Source organism: Protobothrops mucrosquamatus, unplaced genomic scaffold, assembly GCF_001527695.2.
Source record: "Protobothrops mucrosquamatus isolate PMUCROS unplaced genomic scaffold, P.Mucros_1.0 scaffold27, whole genome shotgun sequence".
Classification (NCBI taxonomy): Eukaryota; Metazoa; Chordata; class Lepidosauria; order Squamata; family Viperidae; genus Protobothrops; species Protobothrops mucrosquamatus.
In genome coordinates this window covers 1,580,143-1,601,446 of record NW_015386412.1, presented here as the reverse complement: position 1 = coordinate 1,601,446, position 21,304 = coordinate 1,580,143, and the positions used below count along the sequence as shown (strand labels likewise).

At 45.5% G+C, this 21,304-nt stretch overlaps 1 protein-coding gene across 1 annotated transcript; it reads right to left on the bottom strand.

The window, feature by feature from the left end:
• Positions 1 to 2,909: 2,909 nt before the first annotated feature.
• Positions 2,910 to 10,390, bottom strand: ONECUT1 (one cut homeobox 1). Its single transcript, XM_015810995.1, has 2 exons — positions 9,343 to 10,390; positions 2,910 to 3,202 (listed from the first exon to the last, which is right to left on the bottom strand). The coding sequence occupies exons 1-2, from the start codon at positions 10,388 to 10,390 to the stop codon at positions 2,910 to 2,912; spliced, it is 1,341 nt and encodes a 446-aa protein (XP_015666481.1).
• Between the last annotated feature and the right edge of the window lie 10,914 nt (positions 10,391 to 21,304).

The window sequence follows — 21,304 nt, the reverse complement described above, 5'->3', positions numbered from 1 at the left end:
CTGAGGTATTCAGAGAGTATCTATACAGTAAGGTCTAAAGAGGTCAAAAGTGGTTAATGCTTTGGTTCAAGCAAGGCACTCGTCCAATTTAATGTGATTTGCAACCTGTTCTCATAGTTTTATTGTACTGTTATTGAAAGAATAGTGTAAACATTATGTTGCCATTGTACAGTTAGAAAAGTAACTTTACAAATAGAAAATGCACGGTTTAGCAGCACAAGTTCCCTTTTCAGATGCAGGCTATGTGTAAAAAAAATCTTTGGTATTCATCAGTGTAATTAAAATCACCCATGGAAAATGGAGTGAGGTAGCATCTCTGTTTCACATGATAAATAGCATGGGATAACACTTTTCTTTTTTTTAATTGTAGGCATAAGTATTCTTGATTTTGTTTTTTCCAGATAACTTACAGTGCTTATTGTAAAATCAACCATATGACACAATAGTATTTTGAAAGGGAAATCTGCATAATGATTGTAAGTTTCTGAATATATCAGTACAACAGCTTGATAGAAATGTGCCATTACATTCTCTTTGCTTGATAAAGGTTGTTAAGTGAATCTGATTTCCCTCATTGACTTTGCTTGTTGGAAGCCAGCTGGGAAGGTTCCAAATGGTGATCACATGACCCTGGGACAGTGCAACCATTATAAGTACATGCCAGTTTTCAAGTGCCCAAGTTTTGATCACGTGACCATGGGGATTCTGCAATGGTTGTAAGTGTGAAAAGCCAATCATGTCACTGTTTTCAGTGCCATTTAAATTTTGAATGTCACTAAATGAATGGTTGTAAGTCAAGGACTATCTGTATATACAAACTTAAATACCAAAATGCACATTTATGCAGGTAAAACCAACTTTTAAAATTCCCTTCTTATTGCGTATTTCTTTTTGACCTATATTTGCCATGAGTACTATAATGCCACAATGACTATCAATCTTGCACTGTAAATAAAAGGTTGCTTGTTGCAATCTTGTAAAAATGTTTTTTTATAATTTTTCCCCGAGTTTTCTATTTTCCCTGTGCCTTTTTAAAATTCAGTAATGAACCATTTTACCATTTTTCTAGTCACGTGGAAATAATAACTTGTTCATGATGCACATGAAGAAGTATTCCTTCCACTATAAAGTAAACAATAGCCTGCTGAGTTAGTCTGCAATAAACTGAGAGAGAAAGAATGAATGCAGAAATGAATGAAGAATGCCAGTGTTAATTTTCATGTTATAACTTTCTGCTGACTAGATAAGGAAGTTACCTTGGCACACAAATTCCAGCATGTTCCAATATAGTAGAGATTGTCATCTGTATGACTTTCTGTGTAAGAAATGTGATGCAAACAAAGCCAAAGTTGGCTTCCTTGGGAACATGCCCTTAACATACAGATCATTTAGTGGGCATGAGAGGAGATGGTTCTGAAGCCATCCCAACATCACTGTATCTCAGGAGAAAAACCATATTGTACAGCCATCTTCTTTATCCCACCTTCATGGCGACAGACTAAACTGCAGTCTTCTTGGACCACTTGGCTGGAAATCTGATATTCCTTTGTTGCTGGGTTGTTGTCCAAGAGGCCATGCTGAAGACTTGTTTATGAGGTCTTCTCATGGGAAGTGATATTCATTTTCTTTATTTCTGTAGATATTGCAGGGATACTTCCAAATCATAATCATATTTACTTTCAATTACTGGGGAGATTAATAGTACAACAAACAAACAAACAAATAAATAATAATAAAATAATGAGTATCTTGGATGGGCTCTAGACCACTTCTTGTCAGTTTTCTGCTCAGAGCTAAGCCTGCGTTCCAGGATTTGGCATTTTAAATCATTCCAATATTATGGGCATAAACTATATAAATGCAAGCATGCATCTAAAATGGACAGCATTTGAAAGTTGGACTATAGTACACTTATGAAGAAGATTAAATATAAAAAAGATTGTCTGAGATGCAGAAAGACAACCTGAGTTTCACGTGGGTGTGAGCTATATGCTCTGATCGCTTCTGGAAATCAATGAAAAATATTTTCACAGCTACCGGTAGAATAACAGTCTTGTGTGTTGTTACTATTAATTAGTTTATCCCTAAGCTCTGCATAGAATTGAATGTAAAAATAGCTTTGAAGTAGTAAAATAATCACAACAAAATACCAGCAATATATTAAATGTCTTCTTTGGTACTATTTTGATCCTTTTGCAAGAAAACCATGGTTTGGGGAAAGATAAAGAATAGCTCTATTTCTAAGCAAAGAGAATGTAACTGGTTTGCATAAAAGTCAAAATGTCTTTACCTTCTTTCAACTTGTATTCAGAGTCTATATTGGCAGACCATCAACATAAACCATATTGTTAAAATGAATATTAATAACTTGTGGCTTTAGGCTTGTGATTGCCCTGGAAAACTTCCTTGCTACTGTTGCATCCACTAAATGTTCATCTCTGTGGTTTTGCCATGGACATGAGGAGCTATATCTGAGGACATCTATTTTGATAACAAATTATCACCATGCTCCAACATTAGATGATTAAAGACTGTGGGTTAAGTGCAAGAATGAAGGGAAGATGTAAAAATCAGTTTTCTCCCTCAATTTCCTTCTAACCTTTTTGTTTTGCAAGCCATTCTATGATTTTTTTTTATTTAGAGCGAATTCAAAATCAGATGAAATAAGTCTTTGGCTTCTTTGGACTTATAAATAATGTTAAGTATAAACCTGCTTTCTTGAGGTCCTGCTCATTTGTAATAATAATAATAATAATAATAATAATAATAATAATAATAATAATAATAATAATAATAATAATAATAATAATAATAATAATAATAATAAATTAAATGTATATACCACCCAACTCTTCAACTCTGGGTGGTTTCAAAGCTATTCCACCAAGACTACATTTGCAGCCCTTCCTTTAAGCTTTGGTACAAGTGCTAGAAGAAGAGGACAAACTGCCTGAGTCGGCACAGCCCTCAACTTGCCATTTATCTAGGCTCCTCCGTCGTGCGTTCATGAAGAAATTGCTAACGGTGCTCAGCTCCAGCCCCAACTGATGGGAAATGGTGATCTGTAATTCTTTGGAAGGACGTTTATTTTCCTTGAATATTGCATAGAGAGTTCGGCGCTGAACATCAGTAAAGACCAGTCTGGGTTTTTTGAGTGCATTTCCTCGGTCTTTCCCTTGATCTTGCTCCTTCCGTTTACAAGCTGCAATATTATGAAGAAATCACTTTCAGACTTGGGATAGATAAGAGTTAGAGGGATTTTTTTCTGATAACAATCTACTAAAAGAATTTTAATAAAGAAAGGCTGCATTTTTAAAGTAAAATGTTTACAATGCAGTCTTAAAGATACCAGAATGGAGTTCAGTCGAATTCATTCTTCACCAGTCAGGCATATATTACTAATTTTCAAGGTTTTTAGGATGTAAGTGACTGTGAATTGAATGACTATAGCCATTAGGATGGACAGGCCAATCAATATTAAGTGTGAGGAAATGGATTAAAAGGGCTGCAGTGACACATAGACCAAAACAAGGCAGTTAGGCTGAACCCCACTTTGTGAGATTATTTCAAACAGTAGTTTTGAACACATTTGTCTTAGAAAAAGCCAAAATCATACACATATTACGTTTAAAATGTGCATATATTTTCTATTGTTTAGCACTAATTTTCCACTACTCCAGTTCAATAAGACCTGACATCAATGTTCAGATCCATGAAACCATGAAGAAAATCCTGAATTAGCCCTCAGATCTTTCAAAGTTGGTCTGGTAGGAGGCAAGAATGGAGGGCTGAAATCCAGGGACATTCCCCGCTTCTCAAAGATTTTGAACATTTCCTGTACTTAGAGAAAGGTCAGATCTCTTCTTCCAAAGTTAGAGCCAAAACCATCATCGGGGAGAAACGACCTGGTCTCTGGCTCCTGGGACACTCTAAAAAGTTTTATAGGAGTCTCTGAATTGAGACTTCATTAATATTTAAACCCTATTGATTGCATGGGGCCCTGCCAGGTTTTCTCCTGACCCTAGATGAGATCCCTGCATGAGGTGCAGGGAGATTTTGCTTGGTTTTGGATTGGGTTCCAATCCCACATCTCAAACTGAGCACTGTGTCAGCTCATTAAGAGAGAAGTGAAGGCCAGCAGACAAACACAACCAGATAGAACAATTAATCAGTGAAATGGCTTGCCTTCAGAAGTTGCGTAGGCTCCAACATTGGAGGTTTTTAAGAAGAGATTGGACAGCCATTTGTCCAGAATGGTATAAGATCCCCTTTTTGTGCAGAGGTTGGACTAGAAGACCTCCAAGGTTCCTTCCAACTCTGTTATTCTGTTAAATTCTGTTAAATCATTTTCTACTTTTAAGGACAGGTTTATAACCTACAGAAAAAGGCAAGAATTATCTGTTCCCGGCAGCAGCAACAAAGCTGAGCAGCCTATTCTAAAAAACATATTTATAGCCAGAATCTCTTGAAACACACCTCCTCTTAAAGGACAAATGTCATTTCCTGCGGATTAATGACAGATGACTTTATTATGAGTACACCATTTGCCTTTGAGATGAATCATCAATCTGATCTAATGTGAAATATTTAGGAAAATCTGTTTGATATTCAAAATTAACTTTTAAATGTTCTAGTCAATAGCCACCTCCACATTTTAAAAAAGGAAAATTTGAATTCAGTTCTATTTTTTGCCACAAGTATTTCTACATGCCAATAATATTAATCACAGTGACAAGCACTATGCCTCTGGTCAGAATATAATCCCAATATAAATGTACTGATGTGCAATATTTCTCACTTTTTTATACAATTCAATGAAGCAATAAAGTTAAATAAAGTGGGCTCCCAGTTTTCCATATTACTTGCACCCGCTAGATAGCACTTCATTTCTGAAAACGAGAAAAGAATACAAGAGTCTAAAAATGAGCTTTGGAGCGGCATTTATTATAGTGCCTGGCCAGTGAACCGGGATGAAAACTACACAATTCAAGTCACTTTTGGTGACCACACTGGTCCATGTTAGGGAAATGATTACAATGTTAATACCAGGAAAAGCAACAATAAGCATTTCTCCAACAAAAAGCTTTATTTTGCTTAAAAGTGAGGACAAGGTGGTGAGTGAACATAACAAGAGTGGGCACCCCAGCTTCCTCCACTGCCTGAATGCAGCAGTTAGATCTAAAAAGCAGAGCTATCAGGCCACCAGCTGCAAGCCATGAAATCCTCTGGAAGAAGAAGACCCTGTGGTGAATAGCATAGCTCCTTTCCCAAGCAAGTTATTTCTCTGTTCATTAGGAACATCCTACACCTACATTGGGGGCCTGTATCCACAAATGGGAATGCTGTCTTGGGTCAGTGAAGCTTTGGCCTTGCCTTCTCTCTCAGAGGTGGAGGAGCCAGTCTCACAAGAGCCTCATCCAGTATTTCCTGAGGAGTTCTGGAATTCACCTCTGTTCTCCAAGGCATCTCCAGAGGATGGGCAGACAAGCATTGGTAGAGACCACTATCAAACCATCTCTGGTACATGAATACCCGCAGCATTTGAACATCTTCAATGGGGACCTAGCTCACTACACAGTCCTGACGGGGTCTCAGGTGTCTCCTTTTCTCCTTAGCAATTATATTTACATCATTTATTTATTTCCTATTAGTATTGATTTAAGATTTAAGATTTAAGATTTATTTCATTTATACCCCGCTAAGTGAGGTTTCATAAGAAGGGGCAGCCCGACCAACCTGAAGTCCTGATAGAAGCTCAGTCATATGGAGCCACCATCTCTGCTGGCTGATAATGTGCTGAAAAGGGGTGACAGAAGAGAGAGCCCATCACTTTGTAGATATGACTGGCATGCTCATAGCAATGATTCAGTAGAGACACAACAGAGGCAAAACAAAGGTTAGTTATGGGTCAACAAACATTGTTCACTCCTGAGAGAGGCTGATAGTCTAGTGGAGAAAATAAACACAGTGGAGAGGGCACCAACAAGTGTCCTCTTTTGGATATGACCAAGGTCAGGCCAAGTCCTCTCTTGGCTTAGGTCCAAATTGACCATCCCTGGCACAGCTGAAGCTCCCCTGCAATCCATTCTAAACGAAGGAATAAAAGCCTTTATTACACCCAGGCAGCCCCTAGGAGGTGGCTTGCAATATAGTAACAAGCTCAAAAACCCCAAACTTCCATCTTCCGTCAGCTGACACCCCCCAATTCCTTTGCAAGGGCTTCCCCAGCTCTCCTGCCCTCCTGAAAGGTCCATTTTGCCTAAAACTAGGAATAAACCCAGATACACAGACTAATGCTGGCAGATGTTCAGCTTTCAACTTCTATAAAAAACCTTTGCTTTTTATTGTCAGGGTCTCTCTTTCATATAAAGCTGGTTGAATAAAGAACTGGGGATTTTTCCTCAGTGTTATGCTTCTCCATACTGAATCCATGACATTCAGGGCTTAACTTAACTGTGGGGAAAGGGTTAGTTGTTTCTTGGAAAGAGAAAGATCAGCAGAAATTGTTTATGAATGAAGGCAAATATACGTGTCCCAGGATAATGTTGCAGGATCCAATCTGGGTCAGTCACTAGGACCAGAGGTTTACTCTTCCGAGCTTTTTGGATTCATGCTGGAGCCGATCCTCAGGGAGCCTCTTTCACCAGAATGTGAAAATATTTATCTCTTGGGCTGGGTTAGATCCTGCAATGAGGCCCCTCAACAATCCAAAGTGAGAGAACTCTGAATGGACAAAGGGCCTCAGTCCGCTGTACATACTGACTCATGGTTTCTCCATCAAGGTGCGAACAAGTCCTCAAGCCAAGAAAATAAGTGCCTTTGTTTTAAGAGCCGTGGCATCTTCTGACCTTGGGGAAACAATTACAGAGCACTATGCAGGACTGTTTCTCAAATGAACACTCTCTTTTATGGAAAGCTGCTTTATTTAGTAAGATATGTTGGTATCATATGGCAATTTAAATGGCTGGACTTAAGAGCAGGAAGACCCAGGTTCAAATATCCCCCAAGCCAGGGAAATTGTGATTTTGGAACAATCCTTCTCCCTGAGTCTAACCTGCCACACAGGATGGTTATCATGGAGCAAAATGAAAACCCAACTGAGCTCCTGCATAAAAGGCAGGATATAAATTTAGCTGTTAATAAATACTGATAATTAGAATAAGTTAGAATTAATACAAGAAAATTAAAAATATAATTTACTTAATATTTATTTCTTACATAATTTTCTCAGGTAAGAAGGCATTAAGTTTTTGAACACTAAAGACTTGTGGAGTATAGAGGAAATGCATTTCTTGGCCCATGAGTAGAGGTATTTATCTGACCTTATCTAGCAGGTTTCAGAGGGGTTCTTACTGAAACTGTTTATAGGATCGAATATAAAACAATCCTGGTTGCCTTTTCTAAGAACAAATGGCCAAGAAGTTGGCAGTGGCGGCGGAGTTAACGTAGGGGACCCAAACTCTGCTAAATTCCGGACGTGACGAGCCAAAGAGGACGGCGCATCGCGGAATGCCTCCGGACGCACCTTCCCTTGCAGGAGTTGCCACCGCTCGGCCGGGATGGGTTCTTGAAGGCCACCGGCGCGAGCGGCAGGACTCCAGACGAACTCGGTATAAACGCAAACACAGTCTTTGTTTGAATACCCACGACATCCACGCGGCGTTCTGCGTTTTTTCACTGAGCATTGCTCGTGCTCTGTCCTATCGGATTGCAGAAAGCAAAGGAGAAAACAGGACCCTCGTGTCCCGTCGCCCCCCCCCCTTGGGAAACGCTTCTCTGTCTTTCCTTCCCCAGGCCCTGGCAGACCCTTGGGCGGAAAAGGCCCGTTCCTGGGACATTTGGGCATCAGCCGAGAAAAGGGCGGCGAGGGCTTCTTTACAAGAAGCCAGTCGAGCGCCGTTTACTGAGGGAAGTTTAAGGGGCGCCGTTCTCCGGCCATCTGCGCCCTCAGCCCTTCACGACCGGAGGCAGGCAACGAGAACGCGCTTTAAGTCTTCCATGGGCTCCTCTGACGAACAAGGGTCGGAGCGGCCCAGGTCTGTCCTCGCCGGTGCGTCCCCTTTGAAAGTTGCCACTCCAGCGATAGTGGCCTTGCCCAAGCCCCGGTAGCCGCTCTCCTTCACACGAGACCTGCCACCGAAGTTACTTTGTGTGGCTTTCACTGCTTCTCTGTGGACCAAACTCCAACCAGGATTTCCAGCCGCAGCAGCCGAAAACAAAGAAGCCTCAGCAAGAGCAAAGCAGCTCCTGGCCGAGGAGGGCCGACTTGGAGCAGCCTTATCTCCCTTTCCTCTCAGGAAAGGAGAGTTGCTCTCTACGCCAAAAAGGGACAAGCCGCCTTCCCACTCCGAGAGCAGGAAAACTTCTTGCCGCCTACGGCCGGCCGCCGCGCCCCACTTTTCCAAGCAAACTCGGCCAACTCCCCAACGGGAAAAGAAGGTGCTTGGTGGCCTGTGTCAGAGGGTCAGCCAGGAAAATATCCCGGCCAGCCAGCCTTTCACTGCCCTACCCGAGAAATAGAATCCAGCTGCAGGAACCCGCCGCCCAGCACATCGTGGGCAGCCGTTGCTCCGGCGCTTAAATTCTGAGTCCTGGCCTCCTCTGCCGTCGGCGTGCAGGACGCGGGTGGCCTGCACCCCTTGAGGAAACCCGTTCCATCAACGTCTGGATCCAGCCAACTCCTCAGTTTCCTCTAGGCGAGGAAAGAGCCTGAGCCTGAGCCTCACAAAACTTCATTCGGCATCAAGATCCTCACTTGCGGGGCAAACATTTCTTCCCCCTACTGTTTTCCTGCTCCTCCAAAGCACAGGACTTTTCAAGTGCATGCAAAGCCTTCCCACGGCCAGCCCACCCAGCCAGACCCCCTGAAGGCGACCTACAACCATCTGGGAAGGGTTTCTGTCCTTCCCGGGAAAATTAGAAAAGCTAACCAAGCGCTACCGGACTTGACTGGCAAGCCAACTCCCACCAGCTTTCTGCCGGTCTGGAAACACTCCAGAAAGGTACCAGCAGCATTCCGTTTGGAGGCCGGGTTCGTGTGCAAGGAGAGGCGGCCCTACACTGTCGGGAACACCAGAGCAACGTCTGCAGCGAGGCCTGGGATCTCGGGTCCTCCTGCAGTCCCTGGCACTGGGCAGGATGAGGGAGGGGACTTCGTAGGCGGGCCCACCTGGCCCGCCCTCGGTTCCTGAAGGCCAGAGCCTCCTTTTCTCTCTTCCCACCGGGCGTAGGTGAGAGAGTGAGGGACGGCACGACTGTTGCCTCTCTTGCGAGGGTTCTAAAATGGGATCCCAGGAAGGTCGGCCCTACCCCTCAGCCTGTGCCCACATCGCTGCCCCTCACCTGCCAATCGGAGTGCAGACATCCGCTGGAATTCGGGCTCCTGCAGCCACTTCCACATCCTGCGAAAGGTCTCCCGCCCAGATTTGAGCTTGCTCCAGGGCTTAGGGTTCCTCAACAGGTCGGAAAGCGTTCCCTGCGAGCGGCCGAGGACCCTCTGGGCGAAGATGGCTTGCGGGATGCTGTAGCGCTTCAGCTCGGTGGTGATCCGTTGGGCCACGTCCTTGGTGTTGATCTCTTCCAGCTGCCCTGAGTGATTCCCAGCGCTCCCTTGCGCGGCGGCGGCGGCGGCGGCGGGCTTAGGTTCCCTGGAGGAGGCCTGGATCTGCCCGTGCCCTCGGGCGCTCAGATGGGTGTGAGGTTGTCGGGGGATCCCGCCAAGCGGAACCAGGCATGCTGTAGACTGGGTGAGATGCTGGTCACCCGGCCGGGCTAAGAGGGGTGGGTGCTGCGCTTCGAAGCCGCTGGGGGTAAGCATTTTCTCGGCCGGCATGGCGACTCCGGCGTCGGCGTAATGCGACAGGGCTTGCTGGGTGTTGTGGAGCCCGCCCAATGGGGAGAGAGTCTGTCCCAGGCCGGCCACTTCTTTGGGGTAGGGTGAGGGGTAAAGATTGTCGGACAAGAGAGTAAAGTTGCCCGCCAACCTGTGATGCGCTTGCGGGTGTGACTGGGGATGGTGAGGAAACTTGGGCGAAACGGTGGAGATGGGCGGCAGGGGCGGTTGCAGGGGCGTCAGAGTAGTGTAGCTGCTGCTCCCGGTCAGCCCGGCGGGACTCTGACAGCTCCCAGTCAGGGGGTGCAGCGGTCCGCCCAGCGGGGGTTCCGCGGAGCTCGGGTGATGCGCATGGGATTGGTATTCTTCCCCCCCGCCGCCGCCGCCGCCGCCATCCATAGCCATAGCCATGGCCATGGCGCCTGTTGGGGGAGCTAAGGGGTGGCCGCCGCCCGGTTGCATGCCCGACGCGCGGTCCGGAGAGCTGGCGCTCAGCTGCTCCACCACGCGCTCCACCGTCTCACGGCCGAGTCCCGGGAGTTTGCAGAGGTGCGCCATCGCCGATGACACCTTCGGGAGGACCGGGCGGGCAGGCGCGTGGGCCGCCCATGCATCAGGGCCGAGGACGCGCACTGCTCCGTTGCCCGAACCAAAACAGGAGCCGGGACTTCGCGTGGCGGAAACCCGGCGGCTCTCCTGAAGAGGCGCGGCGCGGCCCGCCTGGCCCTCCTCCGGAAGCCCCGCGGCTGTCCTAGTGTGGTCCCCGCCGGGGGGCCCGCCGCCTGCCCGGCGCTCTTCAGCTCTGGCGCCGCGCTCTTTCTGCGGAGGTTTGGACACGGAGCCCGCGGTTGGTGCAGCCCGGGCGGGCGGCTGGCGGGCATGCGCGTTGAGGCTCCCTCGGCCCCGCCTCCTTTTCGGCCTCGCTCTCCCGTCGGCTGCGAGCGCGCGCGCCCGGTCACCCGGTACTCTCGACAGCCGGAGCCTTGCGGGGTTGGGGGTTGAGCGGGCGCCTGGCCCTCCGCCTCTACTGGGAAGAGCCCGGCGGGGACGGAGCTCGGCCGGCCTCTGCTTTCTAGAGCAGGGTGGCGGCGGCGGCGGCGGCGGCGGAGCGATTGCAGGACGCATTTAGGGCGTTGCGGCCGCCGCTACCGAGCAAGCCGGCAGTACGCCCGGGGGCTGCAAGCCCGCCCCGTCCCTTGGGCGCATTGTCCGCCTCACTTCCGGCTTCGCGGAGGACAAGAGGTCGGCGAGGCTGGGGCGGGCAAGTGGAAGCCAAGGCAGAAGGGTGGTCCTCGCAGAGCAGACTTTCGCTCATGATGGCATTTTCCCGCCTGGCATTTCTTCGCCCCTGTTTGGTTCGGCCAACAACCCTGCCGGTCAAGGCAGGTGGTGTGAAGCCCAAGGCGCATCCCAGGTCATCGGAAGTGTAACAAGTTTAACCAGTAAATACATACAATTTTATTGCGCCCCTGCTGGAATCATAGCTGGCAGCGACCTTCCAATCCAGTTGCTTTACTTCCCCTCCAGTTCCTCCTCAGGCATATCCACTCCACGCAGACTTCCAGACTTCGACCTTTGTCTTCCCCCCCCCCACACACACATCTTAAATAACCAGTTCAAGCTCCCCAGCAAGGGTGAGGGAAGCTCGGCTTGGTTCCTCATACCAAGTCTTTTGGGAAATGCAAATGAATTGTACTTTTCAGAAATGGCGTTATGGAACTTTAGTAAGGTACATGCTGCTCTAATTCTTCATCAGGAAGAGCAGGAACCACTCAGCATTGCTGCTCTGCAGTGATTATCTGATGACAATAATAGTGTAAATAAATCACAGACATAAACACACACCCCTGAAGTGAAGGCCAGGGCATTTTACATACTCATTGCATTTTACATACTCATTGCTCAAAATTCTGCAAATGGTATTCCTGTTCCAGGAGTGACTGAGCCTAAGCTATGTCTCATCCAAAACCCCATGAATACAAAGCCATGAAGTGATGGGGACAACAGCATCAGGACTGGCCCAAAGCATTTGGCAACCTGAGCCAAACCTAAGGTAAACCCTTCCCTTAGGCTTCTAAGCCACAATGATGTCCTGGAACACTGTTCTCAGCTTCCCACATTCTGTCACTCAAGTCTGCAATAGGCTTACAGGACTTCACTGTTGGAACAATTTAGTTTGCAGAGGTTTCTTGATTTGGTTTCATTTCATGAGTTCTAGTGACAGCCTGAAAAATGAGAGTTACAGTATTTAGTGATTTGGAATTCAATGAAAGCAATGCCAAATACCTTGGCCTAAATGCAGATGACCATTGATTGTCCATCATGCCCTACAAGACTCAGCAGAAATAGTTTTTAAAAGGAGCAAAAAGACCTATCACCTGTCTGCATTTGTCCATGATAGTTGTATCTTTTCCCTGGACCATGTTGCACTTCTCTGCAGTCATCTTGGGAAAATATAGTTGCTTTAGAATTGAAGGGAAATGCAATTCACATACTTCTGCAGTCCAGAACCCCCTTTGGAATAAAATCAGAAGAACTGAGCAGCCCCAATCATCAGGCTATCTCATGGGATGAAATCAGAACTGTCCCACAATCTTGATCCCCACTTCAGGTCCCTCCAAAGAGTCAGATGACATGGGAAAAGGTGTGCCAAAACCAACCCCTTCACTTTCTTCAAGTTGTCATTCAGCTTGCCAGGATAACCTGCTTCAAAGGGACCAGAATAACTAAGTGGTTCTTGCATGAAAGCTGCAGCTGGAGGGGCTCCCAGGGGAAACAGCTGCAAGGGTGATCTTCCTGCAGCTTTTCTTAAGGTGGGCCAAGCAGCTAGGAGAGGAATATGGCAAGGGATTAGAGCTGTGATTTTCCACTGAGAACTGAGGAGGAAAGGGAAGGAGACATGACCTGACTTAGAGCTCTAAAAGTTCTATGGTGCAGCCAAGAACCAATATGGAAGTTTCATATTCTTGGGCTATAGGAAAGAAAACTGCATATGTAACAACTTAGTATAATAAAGTTTGAAGTTAGAATAACACTCTCTCTCAACATTTGCCTGAATAATGCTTTGCATAGCTAAAGGCACTACACAACAGAAAGCATCAACCACTAGTTTCACCAGGACCAAAGGAAGTGAGTTGATTTTTAACTGAACCCTTCAAATTCTGTGCTTGGATCTATTGATGCTTATGTGTAAATGGGCTTTGGCCAAGAGGCTGAAATGAAGAACAAAGCAGCAGAAGGTCCAGCTTGCATTAATAGTTAAAGCAGAGATGATAGAACGTGTGCTCCTATGAGCATGGTAGTAAAGCTCAGCCATAGAAGAGAACAAATACAGACAAGGAGGATAGATGAGGTATGCAAACAAATGTGTTACAGCATGATTTTTCTCCTCCCACTGGAAATTAAGGCTACATTTCCACTAATTCCACTACCTACTAAATTCCATTGAACATAGCAGAGCTTACTTCCAACAGACATGTACAGTGTCCTACTATACATTATGCCACTGTAGTCATTAGATAATGGTAGTGATAATAAATGCAAATATAGAATTGTATAAACCAGATGGATATTAAACATTGATATAATATATTGTTACTATAATACAAGAGTAGCTTCCAAGTCTACAAAAGTTGAAAGAATGAAACTTTAAATTGTTTTTTAAAAACACTGTAAGAAGCCATGTCTTTTAAACTTAGAAAAATCATAGCATAAAAAAGATGTTTACACATATTTACACCCTGATTTGCATGCAGATCAAGACAACATGTGTCCTTCTATTTTGCCCACAACCGCCACCTATGGGCTAGGTTAACTCAGAGGGAATGTCTGGCCCAGGTCACCCAGGAGCTTCTGTGGGGGACAGTGGACCAGAATCAGGCCTCCTCACTCCTAGTACAGAACTTTAATCATTATAACACACCTGTTGTAAGCAGGTGTGTGACAAGTGAAAAGTGGGTGGTGACAAGTAACAACCTTTAAACCCAATATGTAACAAAAAGCCATATATCATGAGAGTGAGATTTCAGCAGGAGGTGAGCATCAAGACATTTGAATGATCCAACAGAGGTTAAAGCCCAGGATCCCTAAAGATGAATAGCCAGGAAATGAAACACTGGGAAAGGTCATCTATTGGTATGGACCATGTTCTCATAAATATGCTAATGATTCCTAGCTATACATCTTCACCCCAGACTAAAGAGTTATGATGCTTGGAACTTGCCAAGAACCAGATTCAGCCCAAGCAAACAATTGGCTTAGAACCCAATTGATTTTGGGGTGACACCAACTTTGACTTTTGATGGGGTTGTGTTTTTCCATTAAGAGAGTAACCTCACAATTTAGTCTCATACTTCCTGCTGGAGGACATGATGAAGGCTGTGGCAAGGAGTTCTTTGCCCAGCTTCATCTGGTATTTTAGTGTGGCCTAGAACAGAACATAGTAAAACAGTTGCTCAGTGTTTTCACCTCAGGATTCAGTTACTGCAATTTGGTCTACCTGGGAATGGGAGCATGAAGGACAGTGCTGTCACATAATTCTGTTGCTACAGGAGCTGCCCTAACTACCAGTTGGTTTCTGAATGCAATTCAAAATACTGGATAGGACCTGGGTAGATTTCCATTGTGTCAAATAAATTCTGTCAACTGACTAGGTAAATGGAAGCATCTACTGAAGGTCCACTCCTTTTGAGAAGTAAGACTGGAGGAGGCTTGGAGAGTTCTTGGTGGCTGCTCCCTTCCTTTGGAGCAGCCTGTTAAAGGCCTCTGTTGTAATGGTCTTTCAGAGAATTAACTTCTGGTTTTTCCAGAAGGCTTTTGAAGAAAAATCCACACCAAATATGGAGATATTATTATTGTTACTGGTTTATGATTTTATATGCATCTTACATTATCACTCTATATTGTACTGTGAGTGACTTTAATTTATACATCTGCTAGTACTTTAGAGAAAATGGTCTAAAGTTTTTAGTGAATAAATAAATCATAACATTTATTGAAAACAATGTGAAATTAGTATAGCATACAACTCAAGAAATGACAGGCAAAGTGTAGACCCTGATCTCAATATAAGACCAATTTCATCTGACAAGAAATATATTAAAAGTACAATACCTATCCACCCACAATCTATTACAACTCTGGGTAGCTGGGTAATTATTGCTGCACAAAATGCAGCAATAAAATACTGTAAAATAAACAATCAGATGTCTGAGACGGGGAGCAATCATTTAACACCAGAACATCAGAAAGAGACCGTCACCTGCACTCAGCCAAGTTCTAGGGATACAGCCAAGTTTTACCAATTTTTTAAAAATAGGACTGGAATGGGGCAGGCTATGACTTTCTGCATCCTGTACTTTAGAAGGAAAGTTTTTTTTTATTATTATAATAAAAAAAGAAGGAAAGTTTTCTTGTGATGGTGACAGAGAATAGCTTGTGTTTACAAGACAGCATGTTTAACCATGTGTAATCTCATTAATTGGTGAGTAGTAATGCCAGCGATGCTAGTGCCAATGTCATAGTATAGTAATAGGACAGAGTCTTGTAGGCTGTGTGAAAGATGGAGTACTTAGGAATTATACAACTCAGGTCATGGAGGCAGAAAGATTTAGCATGAAAGATATACAGAAGACATGGTTCCTAGAGATGGATGTGGATGAATGAGGCAATAGTGTTCTAATGGCAAGAAGTGGGATGAGAGACAAAGTGCCCATTTTTGATGGATTGGAGATATTTTTTGGAAGATGTAAAGCTGAATGGGAACTGTACTTCTTGAAGCATATCACACATTTTGGGTCTGATGGACAGAGCCCAGTCTGAATTCTCAATTTAGATCAATTTTGAGGGTGGTAGGTGAATGAGTAGAGCTTTTAGTTCAAAACATGAACCATAGAAGTTGTAAACCTGCATTTATTTCTTCATGTTTAGGGCTGTCATCAAGAATTTCTGTAGGATCCTCGGTATGACCCTCGGTATGACATGGCTGTGACTAATTTACATCAGAAGATTGCATTATTTTATCTGATTTGTTTTTCGTCAAAGGAGAAATGTCATAACCAAATATAGACTGCCTGTGGCAATTATCCCTTGTCAAAACGGCTCTATCATCTGTGTGTTCACAGCAAATTAAAAGTGCTGATTAAAACTTACAGTGTTCTCTTGGGCAGAATTAGGTGACTTTGTGGCATGAAGCATTCTTTATCAATTTACCCTCACTTCCAAAAACTTTTAATCCCATCACCACATCTATGGAGCTCTCAAGAATGGTGAGTCCCAGCTTTCGATGCTAGTCAGAGAAAGCCACAATCTTCAGCTAGTAGAATGACTTAAGCTGAAGAAATTTTAGACTGTTGAATTGATCACGTTATTCATTCTGGCCCTGAATTCTCAGGAAAGATTGGGTGAACTTCAAGTTCACCTTGAGGAATGTCTGGCACACATCTACTCATTTGTTGATTTGGAAAGAAAGGATAAATCAGTGGGGATCAACTAAAAAAAATAGTAAAATTTTACATTTTAATGACGGCTGTAGTGTTTAACAATCCCATCGAGTTTCATTTCATTTGCCACAAAGTAGGCCTTTGGTAGGAGAAGCTCCAGGCTGCAAGCTTTAACCAGGCATTTGGTTAAGCCAAAACCTTCAGCTTCATCTGGAATTATCACGAATCTTAGAGCTTGCAAAATGTTATGATTTTAGATATATATATTGAAAACGATTTAAAAGATAGAGTTTTTTAAATTGTAATGGGATTTAATTATTTATAGATCGTTGTTTCTTTTAAGAAAAATGAAACAGACCCTCTCTTAGGAATGCACATGAGGGATAAAAAAAATAATATAAATAAGTGACTACATAAATTAGAGCTTTGACTGAAACTTCGATTTTAGAATATTGTAACCCAGTGACACTTGTATTATTTGGATTCAATGTGTGAATTATAAATCTACTCGAAAGAGAACAAATCCAGATTTGGGCTCCAGCGACCTTGCAGCGGAAAGAGGGCCTCCAGGGCTTTTCTTCGAAAGCCGGCAGGCAGCATAGAATTATCGGTAATCAATACCGACAGCCAAAACTCGCGCCTGCCTCTCTGGGACCGCTCCTTCTCCACCGCCTCTTCTGCGATTCTGCCTCTTTGGCCCCACGCTTCTGCCCACGCAGCGTTTCCTGCGCCCCGTGACTTGATCGGGGCAACTGCCCAAAGCCCCGGAATTGGCCCCATGGCCTGGACGCCAGCACGGGAGAGCTTTCTGTCCTGGGACCCTTCTCCTGACCGAGAGAAAAGTGGACCAGAGTGTGTGAGAGATGCTCTTATATCCCGAAAGATCCCGCCACGGCTCCAGCTACCACCTGTCGCTTCAGGTGCAAGATTGGTGCCGGGGCCATTTGAGGCGGCCTTCCCAATTCGATGGCTTTGCGCTCCAGGCTGGACAGGATTCTTTCGGAATACTGTCAGAATGGTGGGGCTTTCATTCACTCCTGGAGACCACCAAGCGAAAAACATTTGGGCAGAGGCAGCAGAAATGCGAGAATGGCCCGCGATCCAACTGCCCGAAGGAAGCTTCCCCTTGCCGGCCCTTGCCGGGTCGCCGTTCAAGAGGCGCCAAATCGGGGTTGATCTGGAAGGAAGTCTCACCCAAAACGCCTTTGGCTGAGACTTGAGGGATCCCGAAATCCTTCGGTGTATGGGTCCAGGGAGCCAGGATTTGAGTCTTGGAAGAGGGGAGGGGAAATCCCCACGAACGGCCTGCTCCCGGCGGCGCCCCAGACACGCTGCAGAAGCAGATGAGGGACTGTCGCGCTCCACGGTTGTGGCCAGCTCCTTGCGGAAGAGCGCGGTGTCCCAGCCGAAGTTCACAAAAGCAAGGCCAGTAGGAAACACGAGGCTACGTGAGGTAGTAGGGCCTGGGTGCTCATCCCTACCCTAACGAATGCAAATCATATGCAAATAGAGCGACAGGGAACTTCTGTGCGGGAGACAAACCTCACGAGCTGATCCAGCGGCCAGATGCCCGCTAACCCAGCCCCGGCGCGCAATCTTTTCGAAAAGGGTTCGGAGCTCTCAGGCGAGGATTGCTGATTCTACCCCTAAATGCACCGCCCAGTCAGGAAGAAACTTGTGGAAGCTTGCAAAACACTAAATAATTTAGCGTTAGATTTCGGGAAAAATCATTATCTTAAATCACTTCTGCGCGCGCTATAAATTGCAGACTTCGGGTAGGGGCTGGGCGATCCACGCTCGAAAGTAGCAATATTCAAAGAGATTGAGATGCCGGTATTAAATATTAATCGGCTGGTGCCTTCCTTCGTTTCTAACTTATTAATTAGGCGCCTTCTAGTCTTTTTGCAGAAAGCTCCGCAGAGTTAGTTGCAGCTTTAAATATGAATTAAAAGCAGTTTCAAGTGGCTGTAATGCGAAAATTATTCCGTGTCTTCCAAGGCGGAGATCAAGAAGCCACAGATCGATCTTCCGGCACTTGGCTCGAAGGACTGATGTTATTGATAGCGGGTATTAATGACCTGGATGATAGCAAAGGGGAAGCGAAGAACCAACCAGCTTATAAACTTTTTATCTGCTGTAGCGCCAGCCATGAATTACGGAGCCCACGGAGGGTAATTTATGCATCCTGAGGGTTCCTTTATCCTCTCTCTGAATTCGAAACTTTTGGTGCACAGATGCAGACTAATGGGATTGTGGGGCGCAAGTCGTCAAGCCGGATAATCACAATGAGAAGCAGCGACCTAGGTAGTCCTGACAACAGAGAAGTGGGGAGAGGAAGGGTGACGGGGGAGGCAGGGCAGGACAGCCGTGGAACAGCGAAAAGAGCCTCTGCAACACACGCCTCTTGCCCACCCACGCAGGAAGAGGCGGTGGGCGAGGTCGCTGGCTGCCTGAACTTTTCCGCAGTCTGAAATGCTGCGCTGTCCACCGCAAAGACTCGGAGAGGGGTAGGAAAGGGGCGGGCGGGCGACTTGACCGGGACAAGAACCGGTTCACGGCCGCTTCCATCCTTATGCGTGGCTGTATTTAATCGCCGGGCGGGGGAAGTATCTTGTTTCTAAATATCCTTAAATGAAGGTCGAGAATATCTACAGGATGGGCGAAAAGACCTGGGCTCCCGTCACCAAATCTAGAAGCTAGTAAACATCAAAAGTAGGTGGATTTCAGTCGCTTGATCCCCATAGAGCTTGGCTCAAGAGCGGTCGTCTTGAACTCAAGTCCTGCTGCTAATTAAGTGGCGGGGGTGGGGGAGGGAGAGGAAATGGCCCAAGAAGAGTCAAATAGAACGAAAAACAGCGGGTAATTAAAAACAAACAAACAGGAGTCCCAAAAGCCAAGAGGGAAAGATTAATCTGCATTAAGAGGGGTCCTGCGCTCATCAGATTGCTAGGCTATTTTATGAAAAAAATTATGGAACTTTCTGTAATATTCTTTTATTAAGCTTACAAACTGCGTGACTCCAAGTAACTCTAGGCGGCTTACTTCTTACAAAGAAGTAAGCAAAATATACTTCACAAACTACAGAAAAGGTTTGCTGCCCTCTACCTTGTTAAATCCCTTTCTTTCTCCCTGAGCTTGACTTTGGGGAACGCGAGATCTGTCAGAGATTTTATACGGTTCCCTGGAATCACAGTGAATAAGGAAACCCAGAAAACGCGTCTCTCCTTCACCCCTTTCGTTTTCCCTCCTCTGTCCAGGAAATAGATGTCCATTTTGACGAGTGCTTGAATATAATCATGTACTGTTAACAGAATTTGTGTTGGCCACAGGGTGGCCTGACTCCATGGAAGCCAACACCCGTCAGAGCATAAAACAACCGGACGAAGCGTACGAGATCAAGAAATGTGGAGGGAGTCGATCCATAGAATTGCCGGCAATCCGACACGATGGAACGGATGACATCGCCATTATCAATAGAATAAGTAATAAACGCAAATCGACCACTTCTGACAAGATTATTCTTCTCTCCCCATATATTCATGTCTGTTACGAGTGGCCTGTCCTAAGAAAAACAGTCCCGTATTTTTTTCCTTCTCTTGAAAAAAACAAACGCATCACCGAGGGAGCCAACCCCGGCTTTGCAAAACGAAGCCGTTTCCCCGCGCCACTTATTAGCAATGAAGCGGGTTTGTCATCCCCGCCGAGCCGCCTCCTTTCCTTCTGCCAAGGCTTCGGCACTGGTTTTGTTCCCCCCCCCCCTATTTAACCGGAGGAGATTTCTGGGCGAGGCCGGGGAGCATTCAAATAGGGGAACGACAGCGGACTGCGGACTTAAGAAGTTGATACGATTAAACACCACCGAGAAAGGAAAGTGGTCGCCTAGTTAGCCCCCCAACACGTGGCCTACATCGATTAGTATCTAGAGTGCAGTCAGATCTGAATGTAATTGCTGGATTAGTTATTGCCACAAAAAATGACACTTTACGTTCTTCATCATCTTTATAAAAGGTAGTGAACTTTACCAATCTATGACTTAAGGCCTGCAGTAGAAAACATTTTAAAAAGAAAAACAAACAAATTTATTACTGTAATAAAAACTTTCTTAATTTCTTCATTCCTGCTAAAAAGTGAAAATGGTCTTAGCTACTACTCGCATTCAAGAAAAGGACAGAGGAGTTGCATTCTCCGCCCCCTTCCAAAGCAACAAACCCGACGGGACCTGGCGCTGGGCGGGGGACTGGAACTACCAAACGCAACCCCAAGGCTGACGCAAAATTGCCTGGCAAGATTCAGCCGCGAGACCAGTTTTTGAAATGCGCTCCTGACGCCCCCAGAGGTGCCTGAGCGCGGGGGGGGGGGGGGAAGAGCCGAGGCTGTCTAGGGCAAGAGCCAAAAGAAGGCTAATTGATGCCCCGCGGCCCGCGGCTACCACGAGCATCCAGGAGGAACCTGGGAAAGACCGGAAGGAAGAGGCCTCCCCTTACTAAACCTTTCAGAGGCCGCAGGTCGCTCAGCCCCTCAGGAAAACCCTTGGAGGTGGGGTGGGGTGGGGCTGAGAAAGGCAGTCCAGGTCAATCTCTCCTGATTGCCATTCTCCCAACCCCTCATCCCCCCCCCCTCAGCTCTGTTGCCATAGACAGGCAGTGATGTCAGCTTCCACCTCTCAGACATTTTTCAGTTGTGGGAACTTGCATGGCTTGGGTGTACATTTGAACAGTGGTTGCCCATATCGTTGGGGTGGTGTGAATCAGTTCTCGAAATAGGAGTAAATAACCTATGCTATTTTTATCTTCAATAGGAAGATACCATCTGACTATTTATTTATTTTATTTATTTTAAGACTTATATGCCGCCCTTCTCCCCACGGGACTCAGGGCGGCTCACAGCATATTAAAACAACACAGCACATTTCCCCAATAAAAGCCAATTAAAACCAAATATTTGTAGCTGTGTCTCTTATTAAAAATCATTAAAAATTATCCCTATTTAAAATTCACCCTAGGTCAGTCCCGCTTGCTGAAAAAGCCATGTC